At 49.7% G+C, this 24,200-nt stretch overlaps 1 protein-coding gene across 5 annotated transcripts in view; it reads left to right on the forward strand.

Annotated features, from left to right (window-relative positions):
- UBE2G2 (ubiquitin conjugating enzyme E2 G2) overlaps positions 1–24,200 on the forward strand; it is a 55,432-nt gene that overhangs the window by 8,620 nt on the left and 22,612 nt on the right. The window contains exons 1-4 of one of the 5 annotated variants that reach the window (XM_040483760.1): positions 561–670; positions 1,188–1,276; positions 17,680–17,715; positions 17,810–17,855. In XM_040483760.1, coding sequence (XP_040339694.1) covers positions 17,815–17,855 — 41 coding nt within the window. In that variant the 5' untranslated portion in view covers positions 561–670; positions 1,188–1,276; positions 17,680–17,715; positions 17,810–17,814. Of the gene's footprint in view, positions 1–540; positions 671–1,187; positions 1,277–1,472; positions 1,558–17,679; positions 17,716–17,809; positions 17,856–24,200 lie in introns of those variants that run through there. The other 4 variants (XM_040483757.1, XM_040483758.1, XM_040483756.1 and 1 more) reach the window with 4 other exon arrangements.

Consider the following 24,200-nt stretch of genomic DNA (forward strand, 5'->3'; position numbering starts at 1 on the left):
CCCGTGCTGTCCCCTGTCCCCGGCCACGTCCCCCAGGCTCCACCCTCCATCTTCATGGACGTCCTGTCCCCGTGCTGTCCCCCAGGCTGCCGTCCTCCGTCTCCATGGACGTCCTGTCCCCGTGCTGTCCCTTCAAGTCCCCCAGGCGCCACCCTCCGTCTTCATGAACGTCCTGTCCCCGTGCTGTCCCTCGTCAAGTCCCCCAGGCCGCCGTCCTCCGTCTACCCCTCCCTCATTCCAGTTCTCCATCTCCATCCCTGGTCCCGATCCTTTAATCAGACCTTCCTGGGGCACCACCGGTAGGATGTAACCCGCTCTGGGCGCCCGCGGCTCCGGGATCTCCCGGAAGACCCAGGCCCTCCAGGAATCTGGATTGCCGGGAGCGACGTTAACCCACAGAGGGGCCGAGGCCCCGGCGTTGGGTAGGAACCTCGGAACCCTGCGATCAGGCCGTCCCGGCCGCCGCGCCTGCGCCGCTCCCCGTGGCGACGGCGCCACCGCGCACGCGCACGCCGCGTCCCGGAAGGGTTTCCGGGTCCCGGCGTCGACCCGGAAGCAGCCCGGCGGTGGGCGGGAGAGGCCGGCCCTTGGGAGGGGCGGTCGCGCAGCACTGCTGTTGCCGGGACGATGGCGGGGACGGCGCTGAAGAGGCTGATGGCCGAGTACAAACGTGAGTGCGGGGTCCGCGCCTCCAGTCTGGGGACCCGCTCCTCCCCCCACCCCCCGTCCGTCCGCCCCGGGTCCCGCGCGTCCCTCGAGCCCGCGCCCCCCCTCTGCCGACCCCGGGCCCTGCGCCCCCCTCCTCCCGTCCCCGGGCTCCCACCCGGCGGTAGAGTCCCTGCTCGGGGAGGCCCAGGGCGCGCACGGCCGTGTGTGGCGGCCTGAGTTGGTGGCGATGTGGGAGCCGCGGACGCCGAAAGCACTGAGTCATGCCCGCTTGTTCCCGCGTAGGCGCGGGGACGGGAGATTGGTCCTGGGAAACCGTGAGCCCGAACAGTCTGCAGTCTCCTTCCTCCGCCGCGCCCACTGCCCGCTCTTGACTTCATACACGAACTCGTAAAGGGAACGCTTGAAAAAGGACAGTCAGCATCACTACTCCACGACTTTAGAAACGCGTAAACAGTTCCACGCAGCCTTTGTTTTTGTCTTTGGCTCCTGTAGTGATTTAGAGGACTCACTCATTCCAGCCTTGCAGGAAAACCGGAGTTGCCTGCTGAGAAGCTGAAACCAAAAGCGTATCGAGAAAAAGCGCATTGTGATGCATTTGGGGTGAAAGGTCAGATTTGGCTTTCTCTTGAATAACGGAACCGTTTTTGAGTAGTGCCACCTGTCACGCTTCCTAGGTGGTGCCCAGAGAGCCTCCTTGGTGCCTTCCTCGCCAGGGAAAGGTTCTGATGTTTGGGGAAAGCAAAGGGAGAAACGAAAGACGAAGAACATTCCGTGTTCTGCCTTTTTACAGCCCCGTTGGGAGAGTTGCCAGGAGAGGTCATGGGTGAAACGGATGTGTGGCAGGTGTCGTGAGCTGCTGGTGGAGACAGGGTGGTCGCCCGCTTGTGGGTAAGAGAGGGTCTCTGCAGCCGCACTCCCGGTTCAGCTGCTGCTTGTTAGCTCTCCGGCCCAGGCCTTGACCTCTGCACTTCGGTCCTCTGGGAAGGTTAATGCTTTTCAGGATACTTGATAGATAACTCTGATTTTGGGAGCTGGTATTGTTGGGGTGACATTGAGAGTACTTTAGAAGAAAGTTGGAAGTAAACCAAAATAATGACTGTGATGAAAATAATTGGTAAAAATGCACGGAGCTCAGCCCCGTAACCGGGTTGGTGGCCCTGCACGCGGAGGGTCCGTGTTCGGCGGGAGCACACCAGGGTGGTTCACGTATGGGTTCATTAAAGAAATGTTTAAACACTGCTCGCTGCCAGTGTCCCCTACGGTGGGAGTGTCTTTGAGAGACTTGGGGGCAGAGTATGAACGGAGGGTTGGGTGGGAGTGGGGCACTGTTGCCTGTGTCCTCACGGGAGACCTGGCCGGGGGTCCTATGTGTGGGAACACCTGTCATTCCTGCCTTCCCCGTCCGTGCTTCGGTGTCTGTCTTAGGCTGTTTAGCCCTGTTTCTAGACTTCGAGAAAAGGTTATTTTCTTGTGTCTTTAGGGAAGGAATCTGTTAAGCCTGCAAGGGGAATTAAGTTCAGGCTGCTGCTTCAATCCAGTCTCTGCATTGTTGAACTTGTATTTCCTAAGGATACTGGCGGTAGCAAAGGTTACTCTTCCCTTTACTGTACTTGCAGAAACTTCATCCGTTATTTCAACCACGTTGTCATTGTGCAGTAATAAAACACAAATAACACTTGACTTCCAAAGCCGTATCACAGAAGGGTATCGTATGCATTTTTATGTGTTGATGTGACTTCTCGGAGTCCGTGGGAAGGCAGAGCCCCGAGGAGGTCTCCTGAGCTCGCCGGCCCCTGGTGATCCTGTCGGACGCTAATCTGGGCGCTGCTGTGAAGGCCCCCCCGCAGGTGTCGCAGGTTACTAAACAGCCGTCGTGCAGGTAGGGAGATCATCCTGGGTTACTGGGGTACAACCCGTTAACCACACGAGGCCCCGGAACAGAAGAGGCGGGAGAGGAGAGGCAGGAGGGGGCGTCTGAGACGTGCAGAGCACGAGAAGGACTCCACCTGCCGTGGCTGGCTCTGGAGTGGCCAGGAACAGAGGGGCGTGGGTGGCCCGAGAACGTGAGACCCGTCGCTGGCCGACAGCAGCGAGGACCGGGAGCCTCCGTCCCACGGCTGCAGGGAACTGGATTCTGCCGCCAACCTGAGTGGATCTGGGCAGTGCCCTGCCTTGACCGCTGCCCTGTGAGAGTAGAACCACCTGCCCCTTCTGACACACGGAAACCGTGAGGTCATCGGTGGGTGTCGTTTTAAGCCGTTGGGTTTGTGGTGATTTGTCCCATCAGCGATAGAAGATGAATACAGTATGTTACTGAGGGGGTTCTGTGGTTGCTGTATCTTGGAAACATCGTAAATTCCATTTAGTGATTCTCATCTTGTGTGAATTAGCATCCGGTTTGTCTACCACACCGTAAGGTGACTCATTCATTGTAAAGGTGGACTTTACAGGAATGACCTTTCTGTGAAATGGGGTTCAGTGGATTGGGATAGGGTTCAGGCATACTTTATCGTATTTGGGAATAGTCACAGGCCTGCAGAAATTTCGAGGGGGCGGAACCTTGGATATGATTCTGTACAGCCCCTGGTTTTCCAAATTGTGTAGGCGGTTGAGCAACAGAGGCAGAACGATTGGCCTAGCTCCTTACAGCCAGGAAAAAGGAGAACCAGAAAAAGAACCCAGATATTTTAAACGGGTGTCTTTGCTTGACGTTTTGTCATCACCCATCACCCAGCCTTCCCGGGAAGGTTCAAAAACAGGCAGGTATTGAGTTCTGGGGGTTTCCTTAAGAAGGCTGAGTGGCCAACAGAAGTCTGCTCTGTCGCTGTTCCGGAGGCCTGGCGTCCCGACTCAGTGTTGGCCGGGCCACGCTCTGCAAGCTCTGGGGAGGAGTCCCTCTTGGCCTCCTGGAGCTTCCGGTAGTTGCCGGCAGTTTTGGCTGTGCCTTGGCTCGTGGCGGCGGAACTCACATCTCTGCCCGTCGTCCCTCTTCTGGAGGTGCCCGTCACAGCTTTAGGACCCACCCCTATCCCATGTGACCCATTTTAACTGCAGCCCATCTGCAAAGCCCCCATTTCCAAACAGAGTCACCTTTGGAGATTCTGGGGGACATTATTTAGCCTAGTTCAGTGTTGAATAAGAACCTCAGACTTGCTCGTGTAAAACTGACCTCCTGCTCCTCCTGCACCATTGCTGCTCCCACAGTCCCCGTGTCTCTGTTGGTGGCAGTCGTGTTCTTCCAAGTTTTGGGGCTCAAACCTTAGATGCACCCTTGATGACTCACTTTTTTTTTTTTTTTTTTTTTAGTGTATTTGTTTTGAGAGAGAGAGCACAAACTAGGGAAGAGGCAGGGAGAGAGAGGATCTCAAGTAGGCTCTACAGCACAGACCCCTCCATCTCAGGAACCGTGACACCACAATGTGAGCTGAAATTGAGAGCTGGACGCTTAACCGACTGAGCCACCCAGGTGCCCCTGTGTTTAACTTTTTTTTTTAATTTTTTTAAATGTTTGTTTATTTCTGAGACAGAGAGAGAGCATGAGTGGGGGAGGGGCAGAGAGAGAGAGAGGGAGAGAGAGAGAGGCAGAATCCGAGGCAGGCTCCAGGCTCTGAGCCGTCAGTACAGAGCCTGATGCAGGGCTCGAACTCATGGACTGTGAGATCATGACCTGAACTGAAGTCGGACGCTCAGCGGACTGAGCCACCCAGGCGCCCCTGTGTTTAACTTTTAAAGGAGCAGCCAAGCCATTTTCCTGACTGGTTGTACCACTTTACATTTCTGCTAGCAGTGTATTAAGGAGTTCCACTGATTCTCGTCCCCTGTCCACACTTCGTATGCTGGGTTTTTACATATTTAGCTTGTTCTAGAGTGGTATGGTATCTCATTGTAGTTTTTATTTTATTTTATTTTATTTTATTTTATTTTATTTTATTTTATTTTATTTATTTTTTTTTTCAACGTTTATTTATTTTTGGTACAGAGAGAGACAGAGCATGAACGGGGGAGGGGTAGAGAGAGGGAGACACAGAATTGGAAACAGGCTCCACGCTCTGAGCCATCAGCCCAGAGCCTGACGCGGGGCTCGAACTCACGGACCGCGAGATCGTGACCTGGCTGAAGTCGGACGCTTAACCGACTGCGCCACCCAGGCGCCCCTGTAGTTTTTATTTTAAAACATCTTAATTCTGCCATTTTTTGTCCTTGTTTTTCAAATTCAGTTTTTACCTTAAGTTTATTTACACTAAAAAGCAAACAAACCATCACAGTTCACTCCTTTCTCCCACCCTCCCACTGCCTTCAGCCTGTTCTTTGTATCTGTGAGCTTATTTTTTTTAACGTGTATATATTTTAGGTACGTATAATACATATATTTTGATATATATGTATATATATATATTTTCTTATCGTATATAACCGATTTTTTTCGGTTTTTCAGTACATATATAAAAGTATGTTTACACTGTACTGTAATCCGTTAAATGTGCAATAGCATTACGTCTGAAAAGAACCAATGTACCTACCTGTGTTTGCCCCATTGCATATCAGCTGCTTTGTTGTAAGTTGATTTGACCGTATGTGTGTGGGTTTATTTCTGGGCTGTTTTGTTTCTGTAATCCATGTGTCTGTTTCTAGGCCATTTCTACACTGTTCTAACTACTGCAGCATTGTATTATAGTTTGAAATCAATGAGCCTGATTCTCCAGCTCTGTTCTTTCTCACATTTGGCTACCCTGGGTATTTAATGGTTCCATGCGAATTTTCGGAGTGTTCTATTTTTTGAAAAATGTCATTGGAATTTTGATACGGATCGTATTGAATCTATATATTGCTTTGTGTAGTGTGGACTTTTTAATAGTATTAATTCTTCCATTCCATGAGCATGGAGTATCTTTCCATTTGTGTCTTCAGTCTTTCATTAATGTCCTGTCATTTTCAACAAACAGGTCAGTCACACTCCTTGGTTAAATATATTCCTAGGTGTTCTATCTTTTTAATGCAATTATAAAAGGGATTTTTTTTTTTTAAATTTTACTTTCTCTTTCTGATAGTTCACTATTAGTGTATAGAAATGCAACAGATTTTGGGGCACCTGGGTGGCTCACTTGGTTAAGCATCAGACTTCGGCTCAGGTCATGATCTCGCGGTCTGTGAGCTCGAGCCCTGCGTTGGGCTCTGTGCTGACAACTCGGAGCCTGGAACCCGTTTCAGATTCTGTGTCTCCCTCTTTCTCTCTCCTCCCCCACTCATGCTCTGTCTCTCTCTTCTCAAAAATAAATAAACGTTAAAAAAAAAATTTTAGAGATGCACCAGATTTTTACGTATTGGTTTTGTACCGCTCAACTGTATTGAATTTATTTTAACGATTTTCTGATGCCGTCTTTAGGGTTTTTTAATGGATAATATCTTGTCGGCCTCAGATAGTGACAGTTTTGCTTCTTTTCTTTCCAATTCGGGTACTTTTTATTTCTTTTTTTTTTTTTTCTTTTTTTCTTTTTTTTTTGCCTAAGCGCTCAGGCAAGGGTTTCAAATACAATGTGGAATAACAGTGGTGAGGATGGGTTTTCTTGTCTTGTTCCTGGTCTTAGAGGAAAGCCTTTCAGCGTTTCACTATCGAGTATGGTGTTGGCTGTTGGTTTTTCATCGATGGCCTTTATTATGTTGAAGTATGTTCTGTCTGTACTTACTTTGTGGAGAGTTTTTATCATACGTGGACATTGAATTTTGTCAAATGCCTTTCTGCATCGATTGAGATGATCATATGGTTTTTATCCTTCATTTTGTTAATGTGGTGGATTACATTGATTTGCAGATACTGAACTGTTCTTGAATTCCTGGAATAAATCCCACTTGATCATGGTGTAGGATCCATTTAATATATTGTTAGATTCAGTTGCTAATATTTTGCTGAGGATTTTCACATCTGTGTTTACCAGGGACATCGGCCTGTGACTTTCTTGTGGCAATCTTGTGGTTTTGGTATTGTGGTGACCCTGGTTTCATAAAATGTTCCCTTCCTCCCCTCCCGTTTTCTTTCTTTCTTTCTTCTTTTCCTTTCCTTTCTTTTCTCTCTCTTTTTTGTGGAAGAGTTTGAAAAGAACTGGTATTACTTAATCCCGTTTTGAACATTTGGTAGAATTCACCAGTGAAGCCATCTGGTCTTGGACTTTTGTTTCTTGGGAGGTTTCTGATTATTGATTCAATCTCCTTACTAGTAATCAGTTCAGATTTTCTATTTCATCACGATTCACTCTTGGTAGGTTATGTGTTTGTTTATCCATTTCTTCTAGGTTGTCCAATTTGTTGGCACACAATGGTCCATAGGAGTTTCTTATGGTCCTTTGTGTTTCTGTGGTGTCAGTTGTAACATCTCTTTTGTCATTTCTTTCTTTCTTTCCTTTTTTTTGAAGTATGCTCCGTGCTAGGCATGGAGCCCGGTGCAGGGCTTGAGATCAAGACCTGAGCGGGTGTCAAGAGTTGGCCACGTAACTGACTGAGCCATCCAGGCACCCCATCGTTTCTGATGTTTCTCTTCTTGTCTTGTCTCTGTCTTGGCGAGTCTGGCTAAACGTTTAGCACCATTATCTTTTCAAAGAACAGCCCTTAGCTTCACTGATCGTTTCTGTTGTCTGTCTCTTTAGTCTGTTTCATTTATTTCTGCTCTAATGGTTGTTATTTCTTTCCTTCTACTAACTCTGGGCTTTGTTTTTTCTTTTTTCTAGTTTCTTGAGTTGTAAAATAAGGTTTAGTTGAGGTTTTTCCTGCTTCTTGACAGAGGCATTTATCACTATGAACTCCTCTCTTAGAACTGCTTTTGCTGCATCTATAAATTTTGGTACGTTACATTTCCTTTTTTGGGGGGGGATCATAAGGTATTTTTTTATTTCTCTTGATTTCTTCTTTGACTTATTGGTTATTCAGTAGCATGTTGTTTAATCTCCACGTATTTGTGAATATTCCAGTTTTCTTCATGTAAGTAATTTCTAGTTTCATACCGTTATCAGAAAAGATGCTTTATATGATTTCAGTCCTTTTAAATTTGTTAAGACTTATTTTGTGTCCTAACAGGTGATTTGTCTTGGAGAACATTCCACTTGCACTTGTGAAGAATGTGTATTCTGCTTTTGTATGGAATGTTCTGGTTCATCTGGTCTAATGTGTCATTTAAGGCCATTGCTTTCTTATATTTTTGTATGTAAGTGGGATATTAATGCCCCCTACTGTTGAGTTGCTGTTTCTCCCTTTAGGTCTGTTAACATTTGCTTTGCATATTTAGGCGCTCCTGTGTTGGGTGTGTAAATATTTACAAATGTTTCTTACTGTGGGAACGGCTCCTTTAGCATTGTGTAATGCCTTTTGTCTCTTTGTTTGAAGTCTGTTTTCTCTGATACAAGTATAGCTGCTCCAGATTCCTTTTGGTTTCCATTTGCATGGAACAGCTTTTTTTTCTTTTCTTTCTTTTTTTCAATCCCTTCACTTTCAGTGTGTGTCCTTAAATTTGAAGTGACTTTCTTATAGGCAACATATAGATGGGTCCTATATTTTAATCTGTTCAGCACTCTGTGTCTTTTGATTGGAGAATTGAGTGCATTTACACTTAAGGTAATTACTGACAGGCACGTGCCTGTTGCCATTTTTGTTGTTTTCTGACTGTTTTTGTAGTTTCTCTCTGTTCCTTTCTTCTTTTCTCTTTGTGGTTTGATGACTTTGGTGGTATGCTTATGTTCCTTTTCTTTATTTTTCGTGTATTTGCTACGGGTTTTTGCTTTGTGGCTACCACGTGGCTTACATATAACAAACAACTTCTGTACAGTCTATTTGCAGTTGATAATAAGTTTGATCCCATTCTAAAGCTCAATACTGTATTCTCCCTTCACCCCATATTTGATGTTTTTGATTCACACTTTACATTAAAAAATTTTTTTTTAAATGTTTTATTTATTTTTGACAGAGAGAGAGAGAGACAGAGCATGAGCGGGGGAGGGGCAGAGAGAGAGGGAGACACAATCTGAAGCAGGCTCCAGGCTCTGAGCTGTCAGCACAGAGCCCGACGTGGGGCTGAAACTCGAGCTGTGAGATCATGACCTGAGCCGAGGTCAGACACTTAACCGACTGAGCCACCCAGGCGCCCTGACACTTTACATTTTTTTAATGTGTGTGTCCTTTAACTAGTTTTTGTACTTGTAGTTATTTTTACTACTTACTTTTTTTTACCTTCATGCTAACTTTGTAAGTGATTAACCCAGTACTTTTACTATATACTTACCTTTCCAGTGAGATTTATTCTCGCACATGTGTTCTCGTGAACACCCTTTCTTTTCAGCTTACAGAATTCCCTGCAACAAGGCCGGGTTAGTGGTGATGAACCCCTTTAGCTTTTGTTTCTCTGGAGAGCCCTTTACCTCTCCTTCACTTCTGAGTCGTAACTTTGCCGGGGAGGGTATTCTTGGTTGGAGATTTTCCTTTCAGTGCTTTGAATGTATCGTGCCTCTGCCTCTGGCCTGAAAAGTTTCTGCCGAAAAGTCCGCCGACAGACTTAGCATCACGTACATGTACATGACAAGTGGTTTTCATCTTGCTGCTTTTAAGGTTCTCTCCTGGCTTTTACTTTTTGGTAGGTAATTATAAGGTGTCTTGGTGTGGGTCTCTCTGGGTTCTTCTTCCTTGAAACTCTCTGGGCTTCTTGGATCTAGATGCCTGTTTCCTTCCCCAGGTTAGGGAAGTTTTCAGCCATTACTTCTTCAAGGAGATTTCTGACCCTTTCTCTCTCCTCCTCTGGAAGCCCCATGGTGCAAATGTCAGTCTACTTGTTGTCTTACGAGCTCCTGACTGTCTTCACTTCTTTTCATTCTTTTGCTGCTCTCATTGACGGAGTTCCACTGACCTCGAGTAGCTGATCCTTTCTCCTGCTTCATCTGGTCTGTATTTCAGTGCAGCCGTTCTGTTGTTCACTCTGCGATTTCTCTTTGGTATGTTCTTGTATTTCCCATCTCTTTGTTGAGGTTTGGTGTCCAGCGGTTTTTGTCCTGTTTGGTGAGCGTCTTCGTGACCGTCGCTTTGAACTCCTTATCGGTAAACTGTCTCCGTTTCACTGAGATGCTTTTTCCTGAGGTTTTATCTTGTTCTTTCCTGGGAGCATATTCCTGTTTGTCCATTTCGCTGGACTCTCGGAGTTGGTCCCTGTACCAACTGGGAACGCCCGCCCCTCCCAGTCTGGAAGGAGCGGCCTCGTGTAGGAGATGAACCTCGTCATTCAGTCCCGTCCCAGCTTTCGGTTGTCACTCAGACCTTCGTGCTGTCCCAGCACCTGTTGTGTCTTTGATACCTCCCGCAGTGGAGGGTGTGCCAAGACTTGTCATTGTCCCAGAGCGGAGGGTCTCAGCAGGCAGATTCAGGGTGACTGGAAGCCAGGCCCACCGGCAGCAGCTTCTTAAGGTGTGCAAATACGTACAGTCCTGTGGGGCCTTAAGCATAAGCCCCACTGGTCACCAGAGCTAGGCACTCTGCAGGTGTCCCCAGTATGACTGTCACAAAAATCGGGACTCCAGATGAGTGTGTAAGTTCTTTTCTGGCGATGCCAGTGAGCTGAGCTGGTGCAGGGCAGAGGGAGAGTGCCAAGGTGGTGCCATAGCCGTATTTTCGTAGAGAGCAGCTCTGTGGACCGTGGAATGTGTGCCAGACCTGAAGACTACCTCTCAGCTCCAGGACACGCAGAGAGGCCTCCTTCACGGAAGGATGGGGGAGTGTGCCTCAGCCTGCCCTCTGTGCAGTGCCCTGGGGATGGCAGCCTGCCAAAAACTGTTTCTCCGACTGTGGTAGACCCATCAGACCCAGGGATGCAAGGTCCCCTGGCCACCAGCACCAGACGATCAAGGGACATCTCCCCCCAGTGGCAGCTGTAAAAAGCAGGGTGCCGGCTGTGTGTAAAACTCCCTTCTGGGAGACATCACACTCTGGATTTCGGCAGAAGGTGAACGCGAAGACAGTGGCTGCCCGCTGAGGTCTCTGGAAGGGATCAGGTTGGTCCCAAGATGCACACCTAATCAGAAGCACACCCTGCAGGCTGCAGTCCTCATGGTCAGCTGATAGCCCTCCTGCACAGAAAGACCAGCCTCTTGCTTTCCCCGGGGGTGGTAGCTGTTTAAGAACTGCTTCTCTGTTAGTTAGAGTCCTGTGGGACCCACAGCACGAGTCTGGTGGCCGCCAGAGCCAGGCGATGTAGAGATGTCCCCTGGAAGCCGTCGCAAAATTTGGGGCACCAGATCGGTTTGAGCTCCTCCCTGTGTGACTCTGATTGTTACAGGTTAATGGGACCAGCAGCTCCGGTTTCCCTGGTCTCCAGAGCCAAGCGATCAAGAGGTGTCCCCTAGGTGACAGCCACAGAAATCAGGGCACTAGATACACATAAAGGCTGCCTTCAGGTGGATGCTGGTGCCCGGGAGCACAGCGGAGGGAGAGGCAAAGATGACCCCCCAGTCTCTGTCCACAGAAACAGTGTTCCGCCAGGCTCCTGATGAGTGTGAAAAATCAGACGCCTGCGCCCCAGTGGCCACTCTGATGCCAGCAGGTGCACCTCCGTGAGTCTGGGCGTGGTCCACGGGCTGCCTCGGAGCTGGGCCCTGGGGAGGGCCAGTCCCCGCCCCAAGCCCTTGAAGGGAGGTTTCTCACATGGCTCCCGTCTTGGGGGTCTTGGGATGCGAGTCCCATAGGATTTCAAAGCTAGATGATTTGGAGGCTCGTTTATGCAAGCGTTCGTCTTAAAAGTTGGGGTGCTGCTGTTCAAACCCTTTACTCCTCAAGAAGTAGCTCTGGGTTTTGAGTTTCCTCCTGGTTGTGAGATACTATGCGGGGGGTCATGATGAGATTGTGTCCCAGCTTCTGTTGGCCACTTCAGTGTGGTTTTCTTCTCATTTGCTTGATGTGCAGTTACGACCCAGCCAGCCTTAGTGTGTTTTGGGGAGCAGATTGTTCCGTTTGTAGCTGTAGACTCCATGTTCGTGGGAGGAGGGGCGCCGAGGGTCTCACTGCATCGCCATGTTCTCCTTGTGGCTTTGATTTGCGTCTCCCTTGTGACCGATGACATTGAGTGTCGTTTTGTGTGTTTATATGCCATCATAAGTGTCTTGAGTCTTTTGCTGATTTTTAATCATGTGTATTGTTTTCTTATTAAGTTGTAGGAGTTCTTCATATACTGTAGCTACAAGTCTTTTGTTGGATATTTTGTAAATATTTTCCCTTAAACCATGGCTTGCCTTGTTTTAAAAATTGTGGAAGAAAAACATGATTGTATCTTACCAGCTTTTTTTTTTAAGTTTATTTACTTAGTTTGAGAGAGACAGAGACAGCGCGAGTAGGGGAAGGGCAGAGAGAGAGGGACAGGGACAGGGAGAGAACCCCAAGCAGGCTCCGTACTGTCAGTCCAGAGCCTGTGGCGGCTACTTTTTAAGCCACTATTAAAAATATGTTTTTAACGAATTCATATTCTCGAGGGGTCAGTGGCATCGTTTTTGCACATTTCTCTGATACTAGGATTTTGTTTTTCTTTTTGAAGCTGTTTTTATGAGTAGACACCAAGTTGTCGGTGCAGGTGTGTATTTTGGAAATAAAATGAGTGTCGCAGAAACGTCCCCCGTGTTACTGTAACTTCCCTGACCACTAGGTGCCGCTGTCGAATAAGGATGCGGCTGGGACTGCAGCCCGCCGGCTGCCCCTCCCCGGAAGGCCCTGGAAGGAGGGCGCGGGAGGGAGGCTCCAGGGGTGGGTCCACAGATGAGGAATGAAGCAGCCCTTTTTGGAGGGAGCCCCCCCACCAGATCCCTGGAGGATGAGTCCCCCACCCCCAGCAGTTTATCACTCCTCTGTTTTAATTTGTCCGATGTTATGCGAAGGTGATTGGCCTGGATTTCAGATGACTGGGTGTGTAGCTCCTGGTGAGCAGGGTTCTGGGCTTCCCTCTCCCGGTCGGCTGTCACGCAGACGCCCGAAGGGGGACCGAGACGGCCAGAGTGTGTATTACTGCGCCCGAGGGACTCAGCCTTCCTGGCACTCGACCTCAGCTGCACTTGACTCCTGCCTCCTCGCAGTGCTGGCTGCCTCGCCGTTTGTCCCGCGGCACTGGCCTCGCCTTGGGGCCCTCGCTGCCCCTTCCTCTTCCTCCCACGTGCTGGGCTCTGGTGCCCTTGGCAACAGACGAGGCTCTCCCTGTGCCCGTTCTTGTTTCCTGCTCAGGGTTTCTTGGCAGGTGTTACTGGTGCTTCGAATGAAATAGTTGTCCTCGTGTGCACGTTCTTGTGGCCCCCCCTAAATGGCAGTAGCGTTCCCCAGTCACCGCGGACACCCGACGGCGGCACCCGAATTTCCCAGTGTCCCCTGGGAAAACTCCAGCAACTGCCACCAGGTCCCCGCGGCTCCACCTGTCCCTGTGCACACAGCCCCCAAGTTTCTCCTGCTAGTGTCCACTCTCCCTTGAGCTTCAGACTCGTCTGAGATCTCTCCGCTGGTCTGTTTTCTAGTCTCCACCTTAATGTGTTTAAATGAGAATTCTTGCTTTCCCCTCAGACCTGCTCCTTCCCCTCCCGTCCCGGTAATGGTGCTGTTCGCTTAGTTGTTTGGGCTGGGGACCTGGGACCAGTCCTCACGTGTCACACCCATTTCGTCCCTGTCTGCGGGACAGACCCCCAGAGTTGCCACTCTGACTCAAGCTGTCCCCTTCCCTGCCTGGACTGTCACAGTAATGGCTCAAAACTGTTTATTAGCCTGAAATACAGCTGGCATAGGGTTCAGGTTCAGCTCGGTGAGCTTCTCAGAGAGAGCATCACCACCCAGATGAGCAGGAAGGCTGCCAGCCCACCAGAACCCCACTGTGCGGGGCCCCCACTCCACCAGAGCAGCTCTGTCTTCATGGGGTAGTCACTGCTTTGCTCTGTGTTTCCACCGAAGCATGCATTCTCAAACATTGTCGTTTAGAGTGCCTGTTTTTCAATGGATGTAATCCATCTATAAATGTAGCTACATGTTGTCTATTCTCCTTTTTCCTTTTTAAAAATTTGTTTGTTTATTGTTGACAGTGTGAGAGCAGGGGAGGAGCAGAGGGAGAGAGAGAGAGAGAGAGAGAGAGAGAGAGAGAGAGAGAACTTTAAGCAGGCTCCGTGCTGTCAGCACAGAGCCTGCTGCGAGGCTTGATCTCAAGAGCTGTGAGATCATGACTTGAGCTGAAACCAGGAGTTGGGCCCTTAACTGACTCAGCCACCCAAGCACCCTGTGTTGTGTATATATATCTGGCTGTGTACACATATGTATAGTGTATTATGTGTCGTGTGTGGTACGGGCCTGGTTTCTTTTGCATGACTGTGTCGCGTGTAGCTGTGTGTCATTTATTTTCACTTTTGTTCCACTGTATGAATTCACCACAGTTTCTTGACCTCTTCTATTGCTAGATATTCGGGTGTTTTCATTTTTTTTGGCTGTTACGAGTGATGCTGCTTGTAAACATACAGCAAAGACACAATGGAATATTTCTCAGCCATAAAAATGAAATCTTGTCATTTGTGACAACATGGATGGACCTTGGGAGCATTACGCCAAGTGGGATAAGACAGAGAAAGACCGATACCAAATGATCTCACACATGTGTGGAATCTTAAAAACAACTCACAGAAGGAGAGTACAGGTTGGTGTAGCCATGGGGGCTTAGCAGGTGGACGACATGGGTGAAGGGGTCAGAATACAGACTTCCAGTTATAAACTAAGTCCAGGGGATGTCACGTACGGCCTGGCGATGAGAGTTAACAGTGCCGTGTTGTGTATTTGAAAGTCGCTAAGGGGCTAGATGTTAAAAGGTCTCATCAAAAGAGAAATTTGTGATTGTGTGTGGATGGCTGTTAACTTGCCGGACTTTGCTCATTGCAGAATATATACGAATATCGGCTCCCTGTGTTGCACACCTGAGACTAATATGACAGCGTAAGTCAATTCTGTCTCAGTTGGAAAGAAAGGAGCCCCCCTCCGGCATCACCTTCACCCTCAGGCCTTTCTTGCCTCAGGTGGGCGTGTGTCTTTGTATCACTTTACCACCTCCCTCACTACATTCTTCAGTATGTCTTTTCATGTGTGTTTCCTTACTTACTGGCTGTCTTCCTTCACTAGAACGGAAGGGAAGCCCGTGGAAGGAGGGGCCTTGTCTCTCCTTCACCACTGCGTCTGTGTTGGCCGGAGGAGTGGGGCCTGGCAGCCGCGTGGGTAGCGGCTGGCCCCTTCTAGTCCAGCTGGCCAAGGGGAGTGTGGACACCACTGCCCCGGGGCTCCGTGCAGCCCCTCAAAGCTTCAGATAGGACCAGAGGGCAAATGTAAGTAAATACCATTTGGATGAGCGATTCCGCGATTAGAATTGTAACTGGGCACTTGCCAGGACATCAAATTACGTGGCAAAACAGAGACGTGACACGCTTCCAGGCCAGCGGTTAGAGCAATATTTTGATGACACCGGTGAAGTATTTAGTTAGAGTGTCCTGTGTTTACAAGGTGTAGATTCACCGTGGCCCTTCTCTCGGCCTCTCTCGCTTAAGCTGTTACCCACGGGGGGAAGTGTGGTCTCTGTCTCTTTAGGGAGAGTGTGAGCTGTTAACAGTATCAGACCCTTACTTCCATCCAGTGACATTTTGTCCCCGTCTTCCTCTGGAGACTGATCCATAGGGCGGTGGCAGGGGGCTAGAGGCTGCTGCGCATGCGGCCAGGTGGTTGGTACCTGGGTCTGCAGCACTTGTGGTCAGGTGGCAGGTTAACTCCCGGTGCACACGTGCGCACGTTTCTGTGTGCTTGTCCTCCGGAGAGGGTCGCGGACTCCCGGTGACTCCCGGCGGCCTCCTTTCCCACCTGGTGGTCCCAGTTTACATTCATGCCCACAGGGTGTGTCTGTGGCTCCTCGGCTGGGGGGAGGCAGCCTTCTGTCCCTTCTGGACGCTCGGGCTCCTGGGCTGCTCCGCTGGGGGCACTGTCATCCCGTTGTGGCGTTAGTTTCCCCACAGTTAATGAGTTGAGCACCTTGTGACATGTTCCTTCATTTTGTGACGTGTCTTCAAGTCTTGTGCTTGATTTTCTTTTGGGTGGTTTATGTATTTTTATTGATTCTGAGAAGTTTCGATACTAGCTCTTTGCTGGTTATGTCTGTAGCAAATACCGTCCTCTCTGGGGCTTCCCTTTTCGTTCTCTTAAAGGTGTCTTGATAGCAGAGGCTCTTAGTTTCAGCGTTCTTAGTTTCACCCATCTTTTCCTTTGATGGTTGGTGCTCTTTGGCTTTACCTTTGTAGTTGGTCTAAATTATCTATTGTTTTATATTTCATAAAACAACTGAAATTAATTTTGGGGGGAGTCAGCATTATTGAGATAAAATTTGCACACAATTAAATGTGCTACTTAAAATATTTTTTTTAATGTTTATTTTTGAGAGAGAGAGAGCGAGACAGACAGAATGGGTATGGGGGAGGGGCAGAGAGAGAGGGAGACACAGAATCCGAACAGGCTCCAGGCTCTGAGCTGTCAGCACAGAGCCCGACGCGGGGCTCGAACCCACGGACTCTGAGATCATGACCTGAGCCGAAGTCGGACGCTCAACTGACTGAGCCACCCAGGCGCCCCTCAACTTAACTCTTTTTCAAGAAGTCTGGGCTGTTCTCAGTTGTTTGCATGTTTGTGTATCTTTTAGAGTTCTCTTGTTTGCATTCGGGCAAGAAGACCTGTTGGCATGTTGGCTGAGGCTGCACGGAATCTGTAGGTGCAGTTTGAGGAGGATTGAGAACTGTAATTTTGAGGCTTCCATCCATGAACTTGCTCGAGTCTCTGCTTGGGAAGGCCTTCAGAGCCGTGGCGGTTCTCGCATGCTACAGGTCTGCACAGCTTTTAAAAACTTACCTGTATGTGTTTCCTAGTAGAGTTGACGTCTTTTTAAGATTGTTCTAGTTTGCTCATACAGAGAAACACATTCAGTCACATGTCTGGACCTCGTAATCAGCAGTGTTGGCAAACTCACTTCTTCTGGTGTATCTTCTGATTCTTTTGGACTTTGGGCGTATGTGACGTGGCATCTGTGAGTAACGATGGTTTTACTTCCACTTTTCGGAACCTTACGGCTTGTAGTTATTTGGCAAGGGTTTGGCAATTTTTTGGCCCTTCAGAGAACCAGTTTTTGGTTTTGTCTGTCTGTCTGTTTCTTGCCACATCAGCGATGTCTTGGGCGCCTGGGCCCGACAGGAAGTGCATCTCTGGCCCGATTCCCTGCTCCCGGGTGGCCACCCTTCTTGCCCAGGACCGTTCTTCTCTCGTCACTCGTCCGCGTCTGTGTGCGGGTTTGGGTTCACTCTGGAGCCTTCCACATAGAGGACGAGGAGGCCAGGACTTGGGACGGCGTTTCTCGGTGGCGGGGCTGGGCCGCAGTCTCTCGGCGGCCACTGGTCTTCGGCGGTTGCCGAAGTGCCGCCTGCTTGCTTCTTCCTACTTTCGTTCCCGGCGCTCGGGCCTGACGCTCCGTGGGGTGCCACGTCGGGGGGGGGGGGGGCCCACACAGATTGAGTAGAGTGGCGCCGGGGACCGACAGCTGTGCCGTGCGTGCTCCGAGTCCTGGTTCACGAGCGCCGGTCGGTCCCTCGTTGCTCACGCTCAGAAGGGCCCGTGCCGCCGCTCACAGCGCCAGGAAGCACCATCCAGTCGGAACACTGGACGCTGGGCTTGACGTGTGAGGTGGAATCGAAACAACCGACAGGGGTATTTTTGAAAGATAATTGACCCCTTCGGTTTCTTCATTTGTCAGATGAAGGGGTTTATAGCTCCAAAATTCTACGTTTTGCTGCCGTAAAGAGGCACGTACATAGTCGTTGTCGGAAACGTAACGGGAATAGGCGTTCACTTTGGACAAACGGGGTTTTAATCTGTTAATGTATATACTCCACAGTTGTTGTTTGGTTAGAATGCCAGCCTGATACTCATTCTGTTTCATAATGCTTTTGCTTTTTCATTTTGTAGAACTGACGCTGAATCCTCCGGAAGGAATTGTGGCGGGTAAGGCACTAAAGTTAGCTTCTTTGTAATTTACTTCTAATTGCCAAAGTGGCCTTCTAAGTTAATTGAGGAAAATTTTTTTTGTTTTTTGCAGGTCCCATGAACGAAGAGAATTTCTTTGAGTGGGAGGCGCTGATCATGTAAGTTAGTTATATGTGCTGTTAGTTTCCAAGACGTTATTGGACATCAGAGCCCGGAATCCAGCTAGCAGCAGGGCTGTGCTCAGAAGTCTCCGTTCGAAGAAAAGACTTCATGCACCTGTTAAATTGAGCTCTTTTTTAATCTGCTGGTCTGAGTAGAAAACAGCAGAGACGTATATCCCGAGAAATGAAAATGTTTCCTGAGAGTCCATAAAAAAGTTTTGTCATACTTTATATTTGCAGAGTTTTAAAATAATAAGTTTTGAACGTTGAGTGGCAGTGCTGGGTTAGCCTCAAACGGTATCGGTGGCTTTGACTTCGGGAAGTCCCTAGGAGCCCACGGGGTTTTTTTTGTTTGTTTTTTTTTAAACATGTATTCATTTTTGGAGAGAGCGAGAGAGAGAGACAGACAGAGCACCAGCTGGGGAGGAGCAGAGAGACAGAGACAGAGACAGAATCCGAAGCAGGCTCCAGGTCCGAGCTGTCAGCACAGAGCCCGACGCGGGGCTCGAACCCACGAATTGTGAGATCATAACCTGAGCTGAAGTCAGATGCTTAGCTGAGCCACCCAGGCGCCCCAAAGCCTGCAGCTTTGAAGGGGGAAAGGCCCCCGGGGTGGGGAGGGGAAGGTCCCTTGGGTGCAGGTGAGCCTCCGGCCCTGCCCCCCGTGCACCTGCGCTTTCCTCTTCCTCCTGCTCTGTCTCCATTCAGCCCCTCCTCTGCTGCTGTGCGTTGCATGGCCTTCCATTGTCCCTGACCCCAAGACGTGGCTTTGTTCTAAGGAGAGCAGTGTGACTCCTGGCCCTGTTCTAGAAAGATCCTGACTGGATCTCGTGATCTTTCACCTGGTGATGTTGCTTAGAGCCGCAGATGGACCCCCTATTCTAGAGTGTTCCAGGGCCCTGTGAGCCAGGCCCTTAGATTGCCTTCTGTCCACTTCAGATGTACATTTTTGACCATTCCTAGATTTACTGTATTTTCAAATAAACGTGGTTAAGTAAAAGTTAGGAAGTTGGGATTTATCCTCAGTCTCTCAGGTTTCTCTTCGGTACGATGAGACCTCTCAGGTGGCCAGCACGTGTCGAGGCTGGGTTCTGGGGGGTTGAGACGTGCTCTCAGGGGAGGGACCGGGGCTGTGGCTGCACACGTCCTCGCGCTGTCTGCGCATTCCCGGTGCGTCCGCCACGCGAGTTCTTACTGCTTCCCGTGTTCGAGAACCACATTGCTGGCAAGTGTTGTCTGGATGTGAGATAATATGGAAATGGATGAGAAAAGGAGGCTTTTCTGATAAGCAGGATATTTAAAAAATGATCAGTAAACATTGTCCAGAGGAAATACAGCACACCTAACATTCCCTGATAATTTGTAATACCCTGATCGCTTGGGCCTGTGGTACCCAGTTTTTCCTGTGTTTAAATGTTTCTGGCGTGGGGACATCTTTACAGCCTATCTGGGTACGTAAAAGGGTGTTGTAGCTTTTGTCCCCTAAAGCAATTCTAAACGGGACGGGGCGTCTCCTGGTCAGCAGCGTCCCGCGTCTAATGGGACATGGCATTATCTGCTGTGTCGGCTGTAGGTCCTCTGATTTTTAAGGAGACAGGAGATTACATCATATGAACATGATTTGTCACTGCCATTTTTCACGTACCATGTCATGTGTGTCGTCTCTGTGCTAACGTGGACACGGGTGCACGGGTTCCTGTCAGTGGGCCCCCCGTCTTCCACGACACTGGCCTCTGCACGTCAGCAGACTTCTTTAGAAGCCCTTTAAGGGACACGTCAGGCCCTCGGAATGGTTTCTAAAAAGGTGTTTGTTAAAACCTGTTAGCATAACCGTTACTAACTTTAGATCAACACTGTAAAACGAATATTTTGGAAACCCGTGTTAGCAGTTAGATGCAAAGGCAGCAAAAGCAAAAAGTAAGCAAGTAGGATTGTGCCAAACGAGGAAGCTTCTGCTCAGCAAAGGAAACCACCGACAGAAGGAAGAGGGAGCCTGTTTGCAAATCACCTGTCTGATTAGGGCTAACACGCAAACTATAGAAGCGCCTCGTACACCTCTAAAGCAAAAAGAGAAACGGTCTGATTGAACGGTGGGCAGAGGATCTGAACAGACATTTTTCTAAGCAAGGCCTCCGGACGGCCGACGGGTCCATGGAAAGATGCTCAACGTCACTCATCACCAGGGGAAAGCAGATCAAAACCTCAGCGAGATTCCGCCTCACACCGGTCAGAATAGAATGGCTGTCACCAAAAAGGCAAGAAATCCGAAGTGTCGGTGAGGGTGTGGAGGAGGAGGAGCCCTCGTGCGTTGCCGGTGGGAGCGCACACCGGGGCAGCCGCCGTGGAAGACCGAACGGAGGTTCCTCAGAAAGTGTGAACGAGAGCCACCCTTCCACCCGGCAGTTCTGCTTCTGGGGCTTTATCCAAGAGAAGGAAACCACCGTTCAAAAGGACGTCTGTACCCCCGCGTGTACCGCAGCGTTACGTGCGACACCCGAGACACGGAAGCGGCCTGAGTTGGTGTCCATCGGTGGATGAACGGATGGAGGAGATTGGGGTGCGTGAGATGGGCAGAGGCGGACAGAAGGTACCGCGTCCCGGCCACAGGCGTGTCCCGGACGTGCTGCCGTCACCGACCTCGTGGTGCGTGTCGGAGAGTCTTCAAGACGGTAACTCTTGCGAGTTGTTGCAAGAAAAAGATGGGTGGCTTTGTGTGGCGACGGATGTTCCCTGGCCTCGCTGGGGTGACCGCGTTGCAGCGTCTACGGATCCGGAGTCCTCGCGCCCCACGCCTGGAACAGAATGCTCCCTGTCAGGCCTCGGTTTGAAAGGAGGTGATGAAGCTTTCTCAGCTGGAGCGCTTTTGTGTTTGAACGGGGCTTTTGCCTTCGTGTGGGATTCCCCTGCTCCAGGGTCTGCTGAGCCTGTGGGTCTTGGTCCTGTTCCAGACCCTTTTACAAACAAGAGGCCGTTTACAAATGTACTTAAAACATCTATTAAGGAATTAACTGTCCTCCCGGCGATTGGTCTCACCCTGCTTTTTGGCAGACAGCTGGCTGGATTCCACTCCTCAGTGATAGCTCTGCTCTGCTTTCTTTTTATTCTTTGATTGTCTGCAGAGTTTCTTTGTGCGCCGGCGTTTCTAAACCCGTACCTGCCCCGTTTTCTGGGAGGCAGGGTGCCTCCGGCTTTGCCGCCCTGCTCCTCTGCCGGGCCTCCTTCTCTTGTCAGTTGCGCGGTGGGGAAAACCGCTTTTCAGGGGCTCGGGCCACAAGCACGGGGTGCCCGTTCTATTAGGGTTCCCGTCTGAGGACGCGGGTGCATCCTTGGTGACCCCAGATCTCCCCCCGAGAGAACGGGAGGGAGGGAGGGTGTAGGATGGGAGCGGGAGAGCCAAACGGTGAAATTGCCCCCGCCGCTTCTTTGATTGAAAGTAGAAGGCAACCCCGATGGCTTTTGGCTGAGCCGAATGGCCAAGAAGGGGGCTGGGGCTGCTGCCCTCAGATGAACAGACGTGGGGGACACTGCTCGTGATTCGTGTCGCGAGCGGTCTGACCCGGCAGCCCCAGCCTTGGGGGTCTCTTCCGCAGACGGTGTTCTGAAGATCTCTGCGTGAGGTTTATTTCTGCATGCGCTGCAGTAATTAGGAAATGGAAACAACAGTGTCCAACATAGTTTATGAAGCATCCGTACTGGCCAGCGTCGGAATGCCGTGTAACACCGACAAGGTTCGGGCAGAATCTCCATGCTGGCCCGGAAAGGCGTCCATCGTGTGTCATTGGGTGGACAGAGCAGATTAGGGAACAGCGGGCCTAGACCAGTGCCGTCCGTGGGGATGATTTCCTGCCCCCAGGACACTCAGTGGCATCTGGAGATAGTTGTGGTTGTCACAGCTGGGGGACTAGGGGAGTCCACTGCCAGTGTCTGGGGGGAGCCGCGGAGCACCTCGCCGCGCAGACAGCACAGGCCCGTCGGGCCCAAGATGCCGGTGCTGAGGTCGAGAAACACGTTTTGCCTGTATTAGGTGTACAAGTTGAAGATTCTGGGGATTTTATAGTTTTGAGGCCACTCCCACAACAGTTTTACAGCATTTTCTGAAAGGTCTTCGTGCCCCCGGTCAGTCCCCATTCCCACCCTGAGCCGTAGGCAGCCTCTCTTCTTTTTGACCCTCGAGATGGGCCGTCCCCGGACTTCTCCTGCAGATGGAATTATAAAGCAGCCAGTCTTGTGTGTCCAGCTTCTCTCACCCTCCTGTGCATTTGCGATTCTGTCCCCTTGCTGCGGGTGTCACGCCTTCGTCTTTGCCACTGACCCCGGCCTCTGGGGGGATGGGCCGCACCTTCTTCCCCACCCGCCAGGCGAGGGGCCTTTGGCCGCTGTGACCAGTGCTGCTGCGGTCCCTCGCGTACGGCGTGGACCCCGTTGTCGCTGTCTGTGCATCGCTGGGTCCACGGGAGTGGGGGTGCTGTGACACAGAGGAAGCTGATGTTTTAATGTCTCCAGAAACTGCCAGGCCGTCTTCCAGAATAGGTCAGAGTTTTACGTTGCCACCAGCACGGATGAGCGCTCCCTCACCCACGCCTGCCGTGTGGCTGTAGCTGCCCTGGGCGTGAGGCCACACCTCACCCTGGACTTGACCTGCGTTTTCTAAGGACTAATGGTGTTGAGCATCTCTTCATGCGCTTATTAGCCATTCATGTATCTTTGGTGAACTTGAGAAGTTTTGCCCATTTTTAATTGGCTTGTCTTCTTTTTCTTAATTTAATTTTATCATTATAAAAATATTTATTTTTGAGAGAGAGAACAAGCAGGGGCAGAGAGAGAGAGGGAGACAGAGAATCTGAAGCAGGCTCTGAGCTGTCAGTGCAGATCCTCATGTGGGGCTCGAACCCACAAACCGTGAGATCATGTGGATTGCGTCTTTTTGAGTCCTAAGAGTTCTTTATATATTTTGGATGCAAGGCCTTTATCACACCCGTGATTTTCACGTTTTCTTCCAGTCTGCAGCTTTCCTGGTCGTCATCTTAATGGAGCCTCTTGAAGTTCAAAGGTTTTAATTTTGATGAAGTGCAACCTCAGTGTTTTTCTCTTGTGGGTCATGCTTTTGGTGTTGCATTACCCAAGGTTAAAAGGGTTTCCGTTTTGTATTTGTGGTTCTTCTATTGACCTTTAAAATTTTGATCCATCTTGGGCTGATCTTTTTTTCAATATATGAAATTTATTGTCAAATTGGTTTCCATACAACACCCAGTGCTCATCCCAGAAGGTGCCCTCCTCGCTACCCATCACCCACCCTCCCCTCCCTCCCACCCCCCATCAACCCTCAGTTTGTTTTCAGTTTTTAAGAGTCTCTTATGCTTTGGCTCTCTCCTACTCTAACCTCTTTTTTTTTTTCCTTCCCCTCCCCCATGGGTTTCTGTTAAGTTTCTCAGGATCCACATAAGAGTGAAAACATATGGTATCTGTCTTTCTCTGCCTGACTTATTTCACTTAGCATAACACTCTCCAGTTCCATCCACGTTGCTACAAAGGGCCATATTTCATTCTTTCTCATTGCCATGTAGTACTCCATTGTGTATATAAACCACAATTTCTTTATCCATTCGTCAGTTGATGGACATTTAGGCTCTCCATAGTTTGGCTATTGTTGAGAGTGCTGCTATAAACATTGGGCTACAAGTGCCCCTATGCATCAGCACTCCTGTATCCCTTGGGTAAATTCCTAGCAGTGCTATTGCCGGGTCATAGGGTAGGTCCATTTTTAAGTTTTGAGGAACCTCCACACTGTTTTCCAGAGTGGCTGCACCAGTTTGCATTCCCACCAACAGTGCAAAAGGGTTCCTGTTTCTCCGCATCCTCTCCAGCATCTATAGTCTCCTGATTTGTTGATTTTGGCCACTCTGACTGGCGTGAGGTGATATCTGAGTGTGGTTTTGATTTGTATTTCCCTGATGAGGAGCGACGTTGAGCATCTTTTCATGTGCCTGTTGGCCATCTGGATGTCTTCTTTTTTTTTTTTTTATTTTTATTTTTTTTAACGTTTATTTATTTTTGGGACAGAGAGAGACAGAGCATGAACGGGGGAGGGGCAGAGAGAGAGGGAGACACAGAATCGGAAACAGGCTCCAGGCTCTGAGCCATCAGCCCAGAGCCTGACGCGGGGCTCGAACTCACGGACCGCGAGATCGTGACCTGGCTGAAGTCGGACGCTTAACCGACTGCGCCACCCAGGCGCCCCTGGATGTCTTCTTTAGAGAAGTGTCTATTCATGTTTTCTGCCCATTTCTTCACTGGGTTATTTGTTTTTCAGGTGTGGAGTTTGGTGAGCTCTTTATAGATTTT

Source organism: Herpailurus yagouaroundi, unplaced genomic scaffold, assembly GCF_014898765.1.
Source record: "Herpailurus yagouaroundi ecotype Mexico unplaced genomic scaffold, PumYag 162, whole genome shotgun sequence".
NCBI classification, from domain to species: domain Eukaryota; kingdom Metazoa; phylum Chordata; class Mammalia; order Carnivora; family Felidae; genus Herpailurus; species Herpailurus yagouaroundi.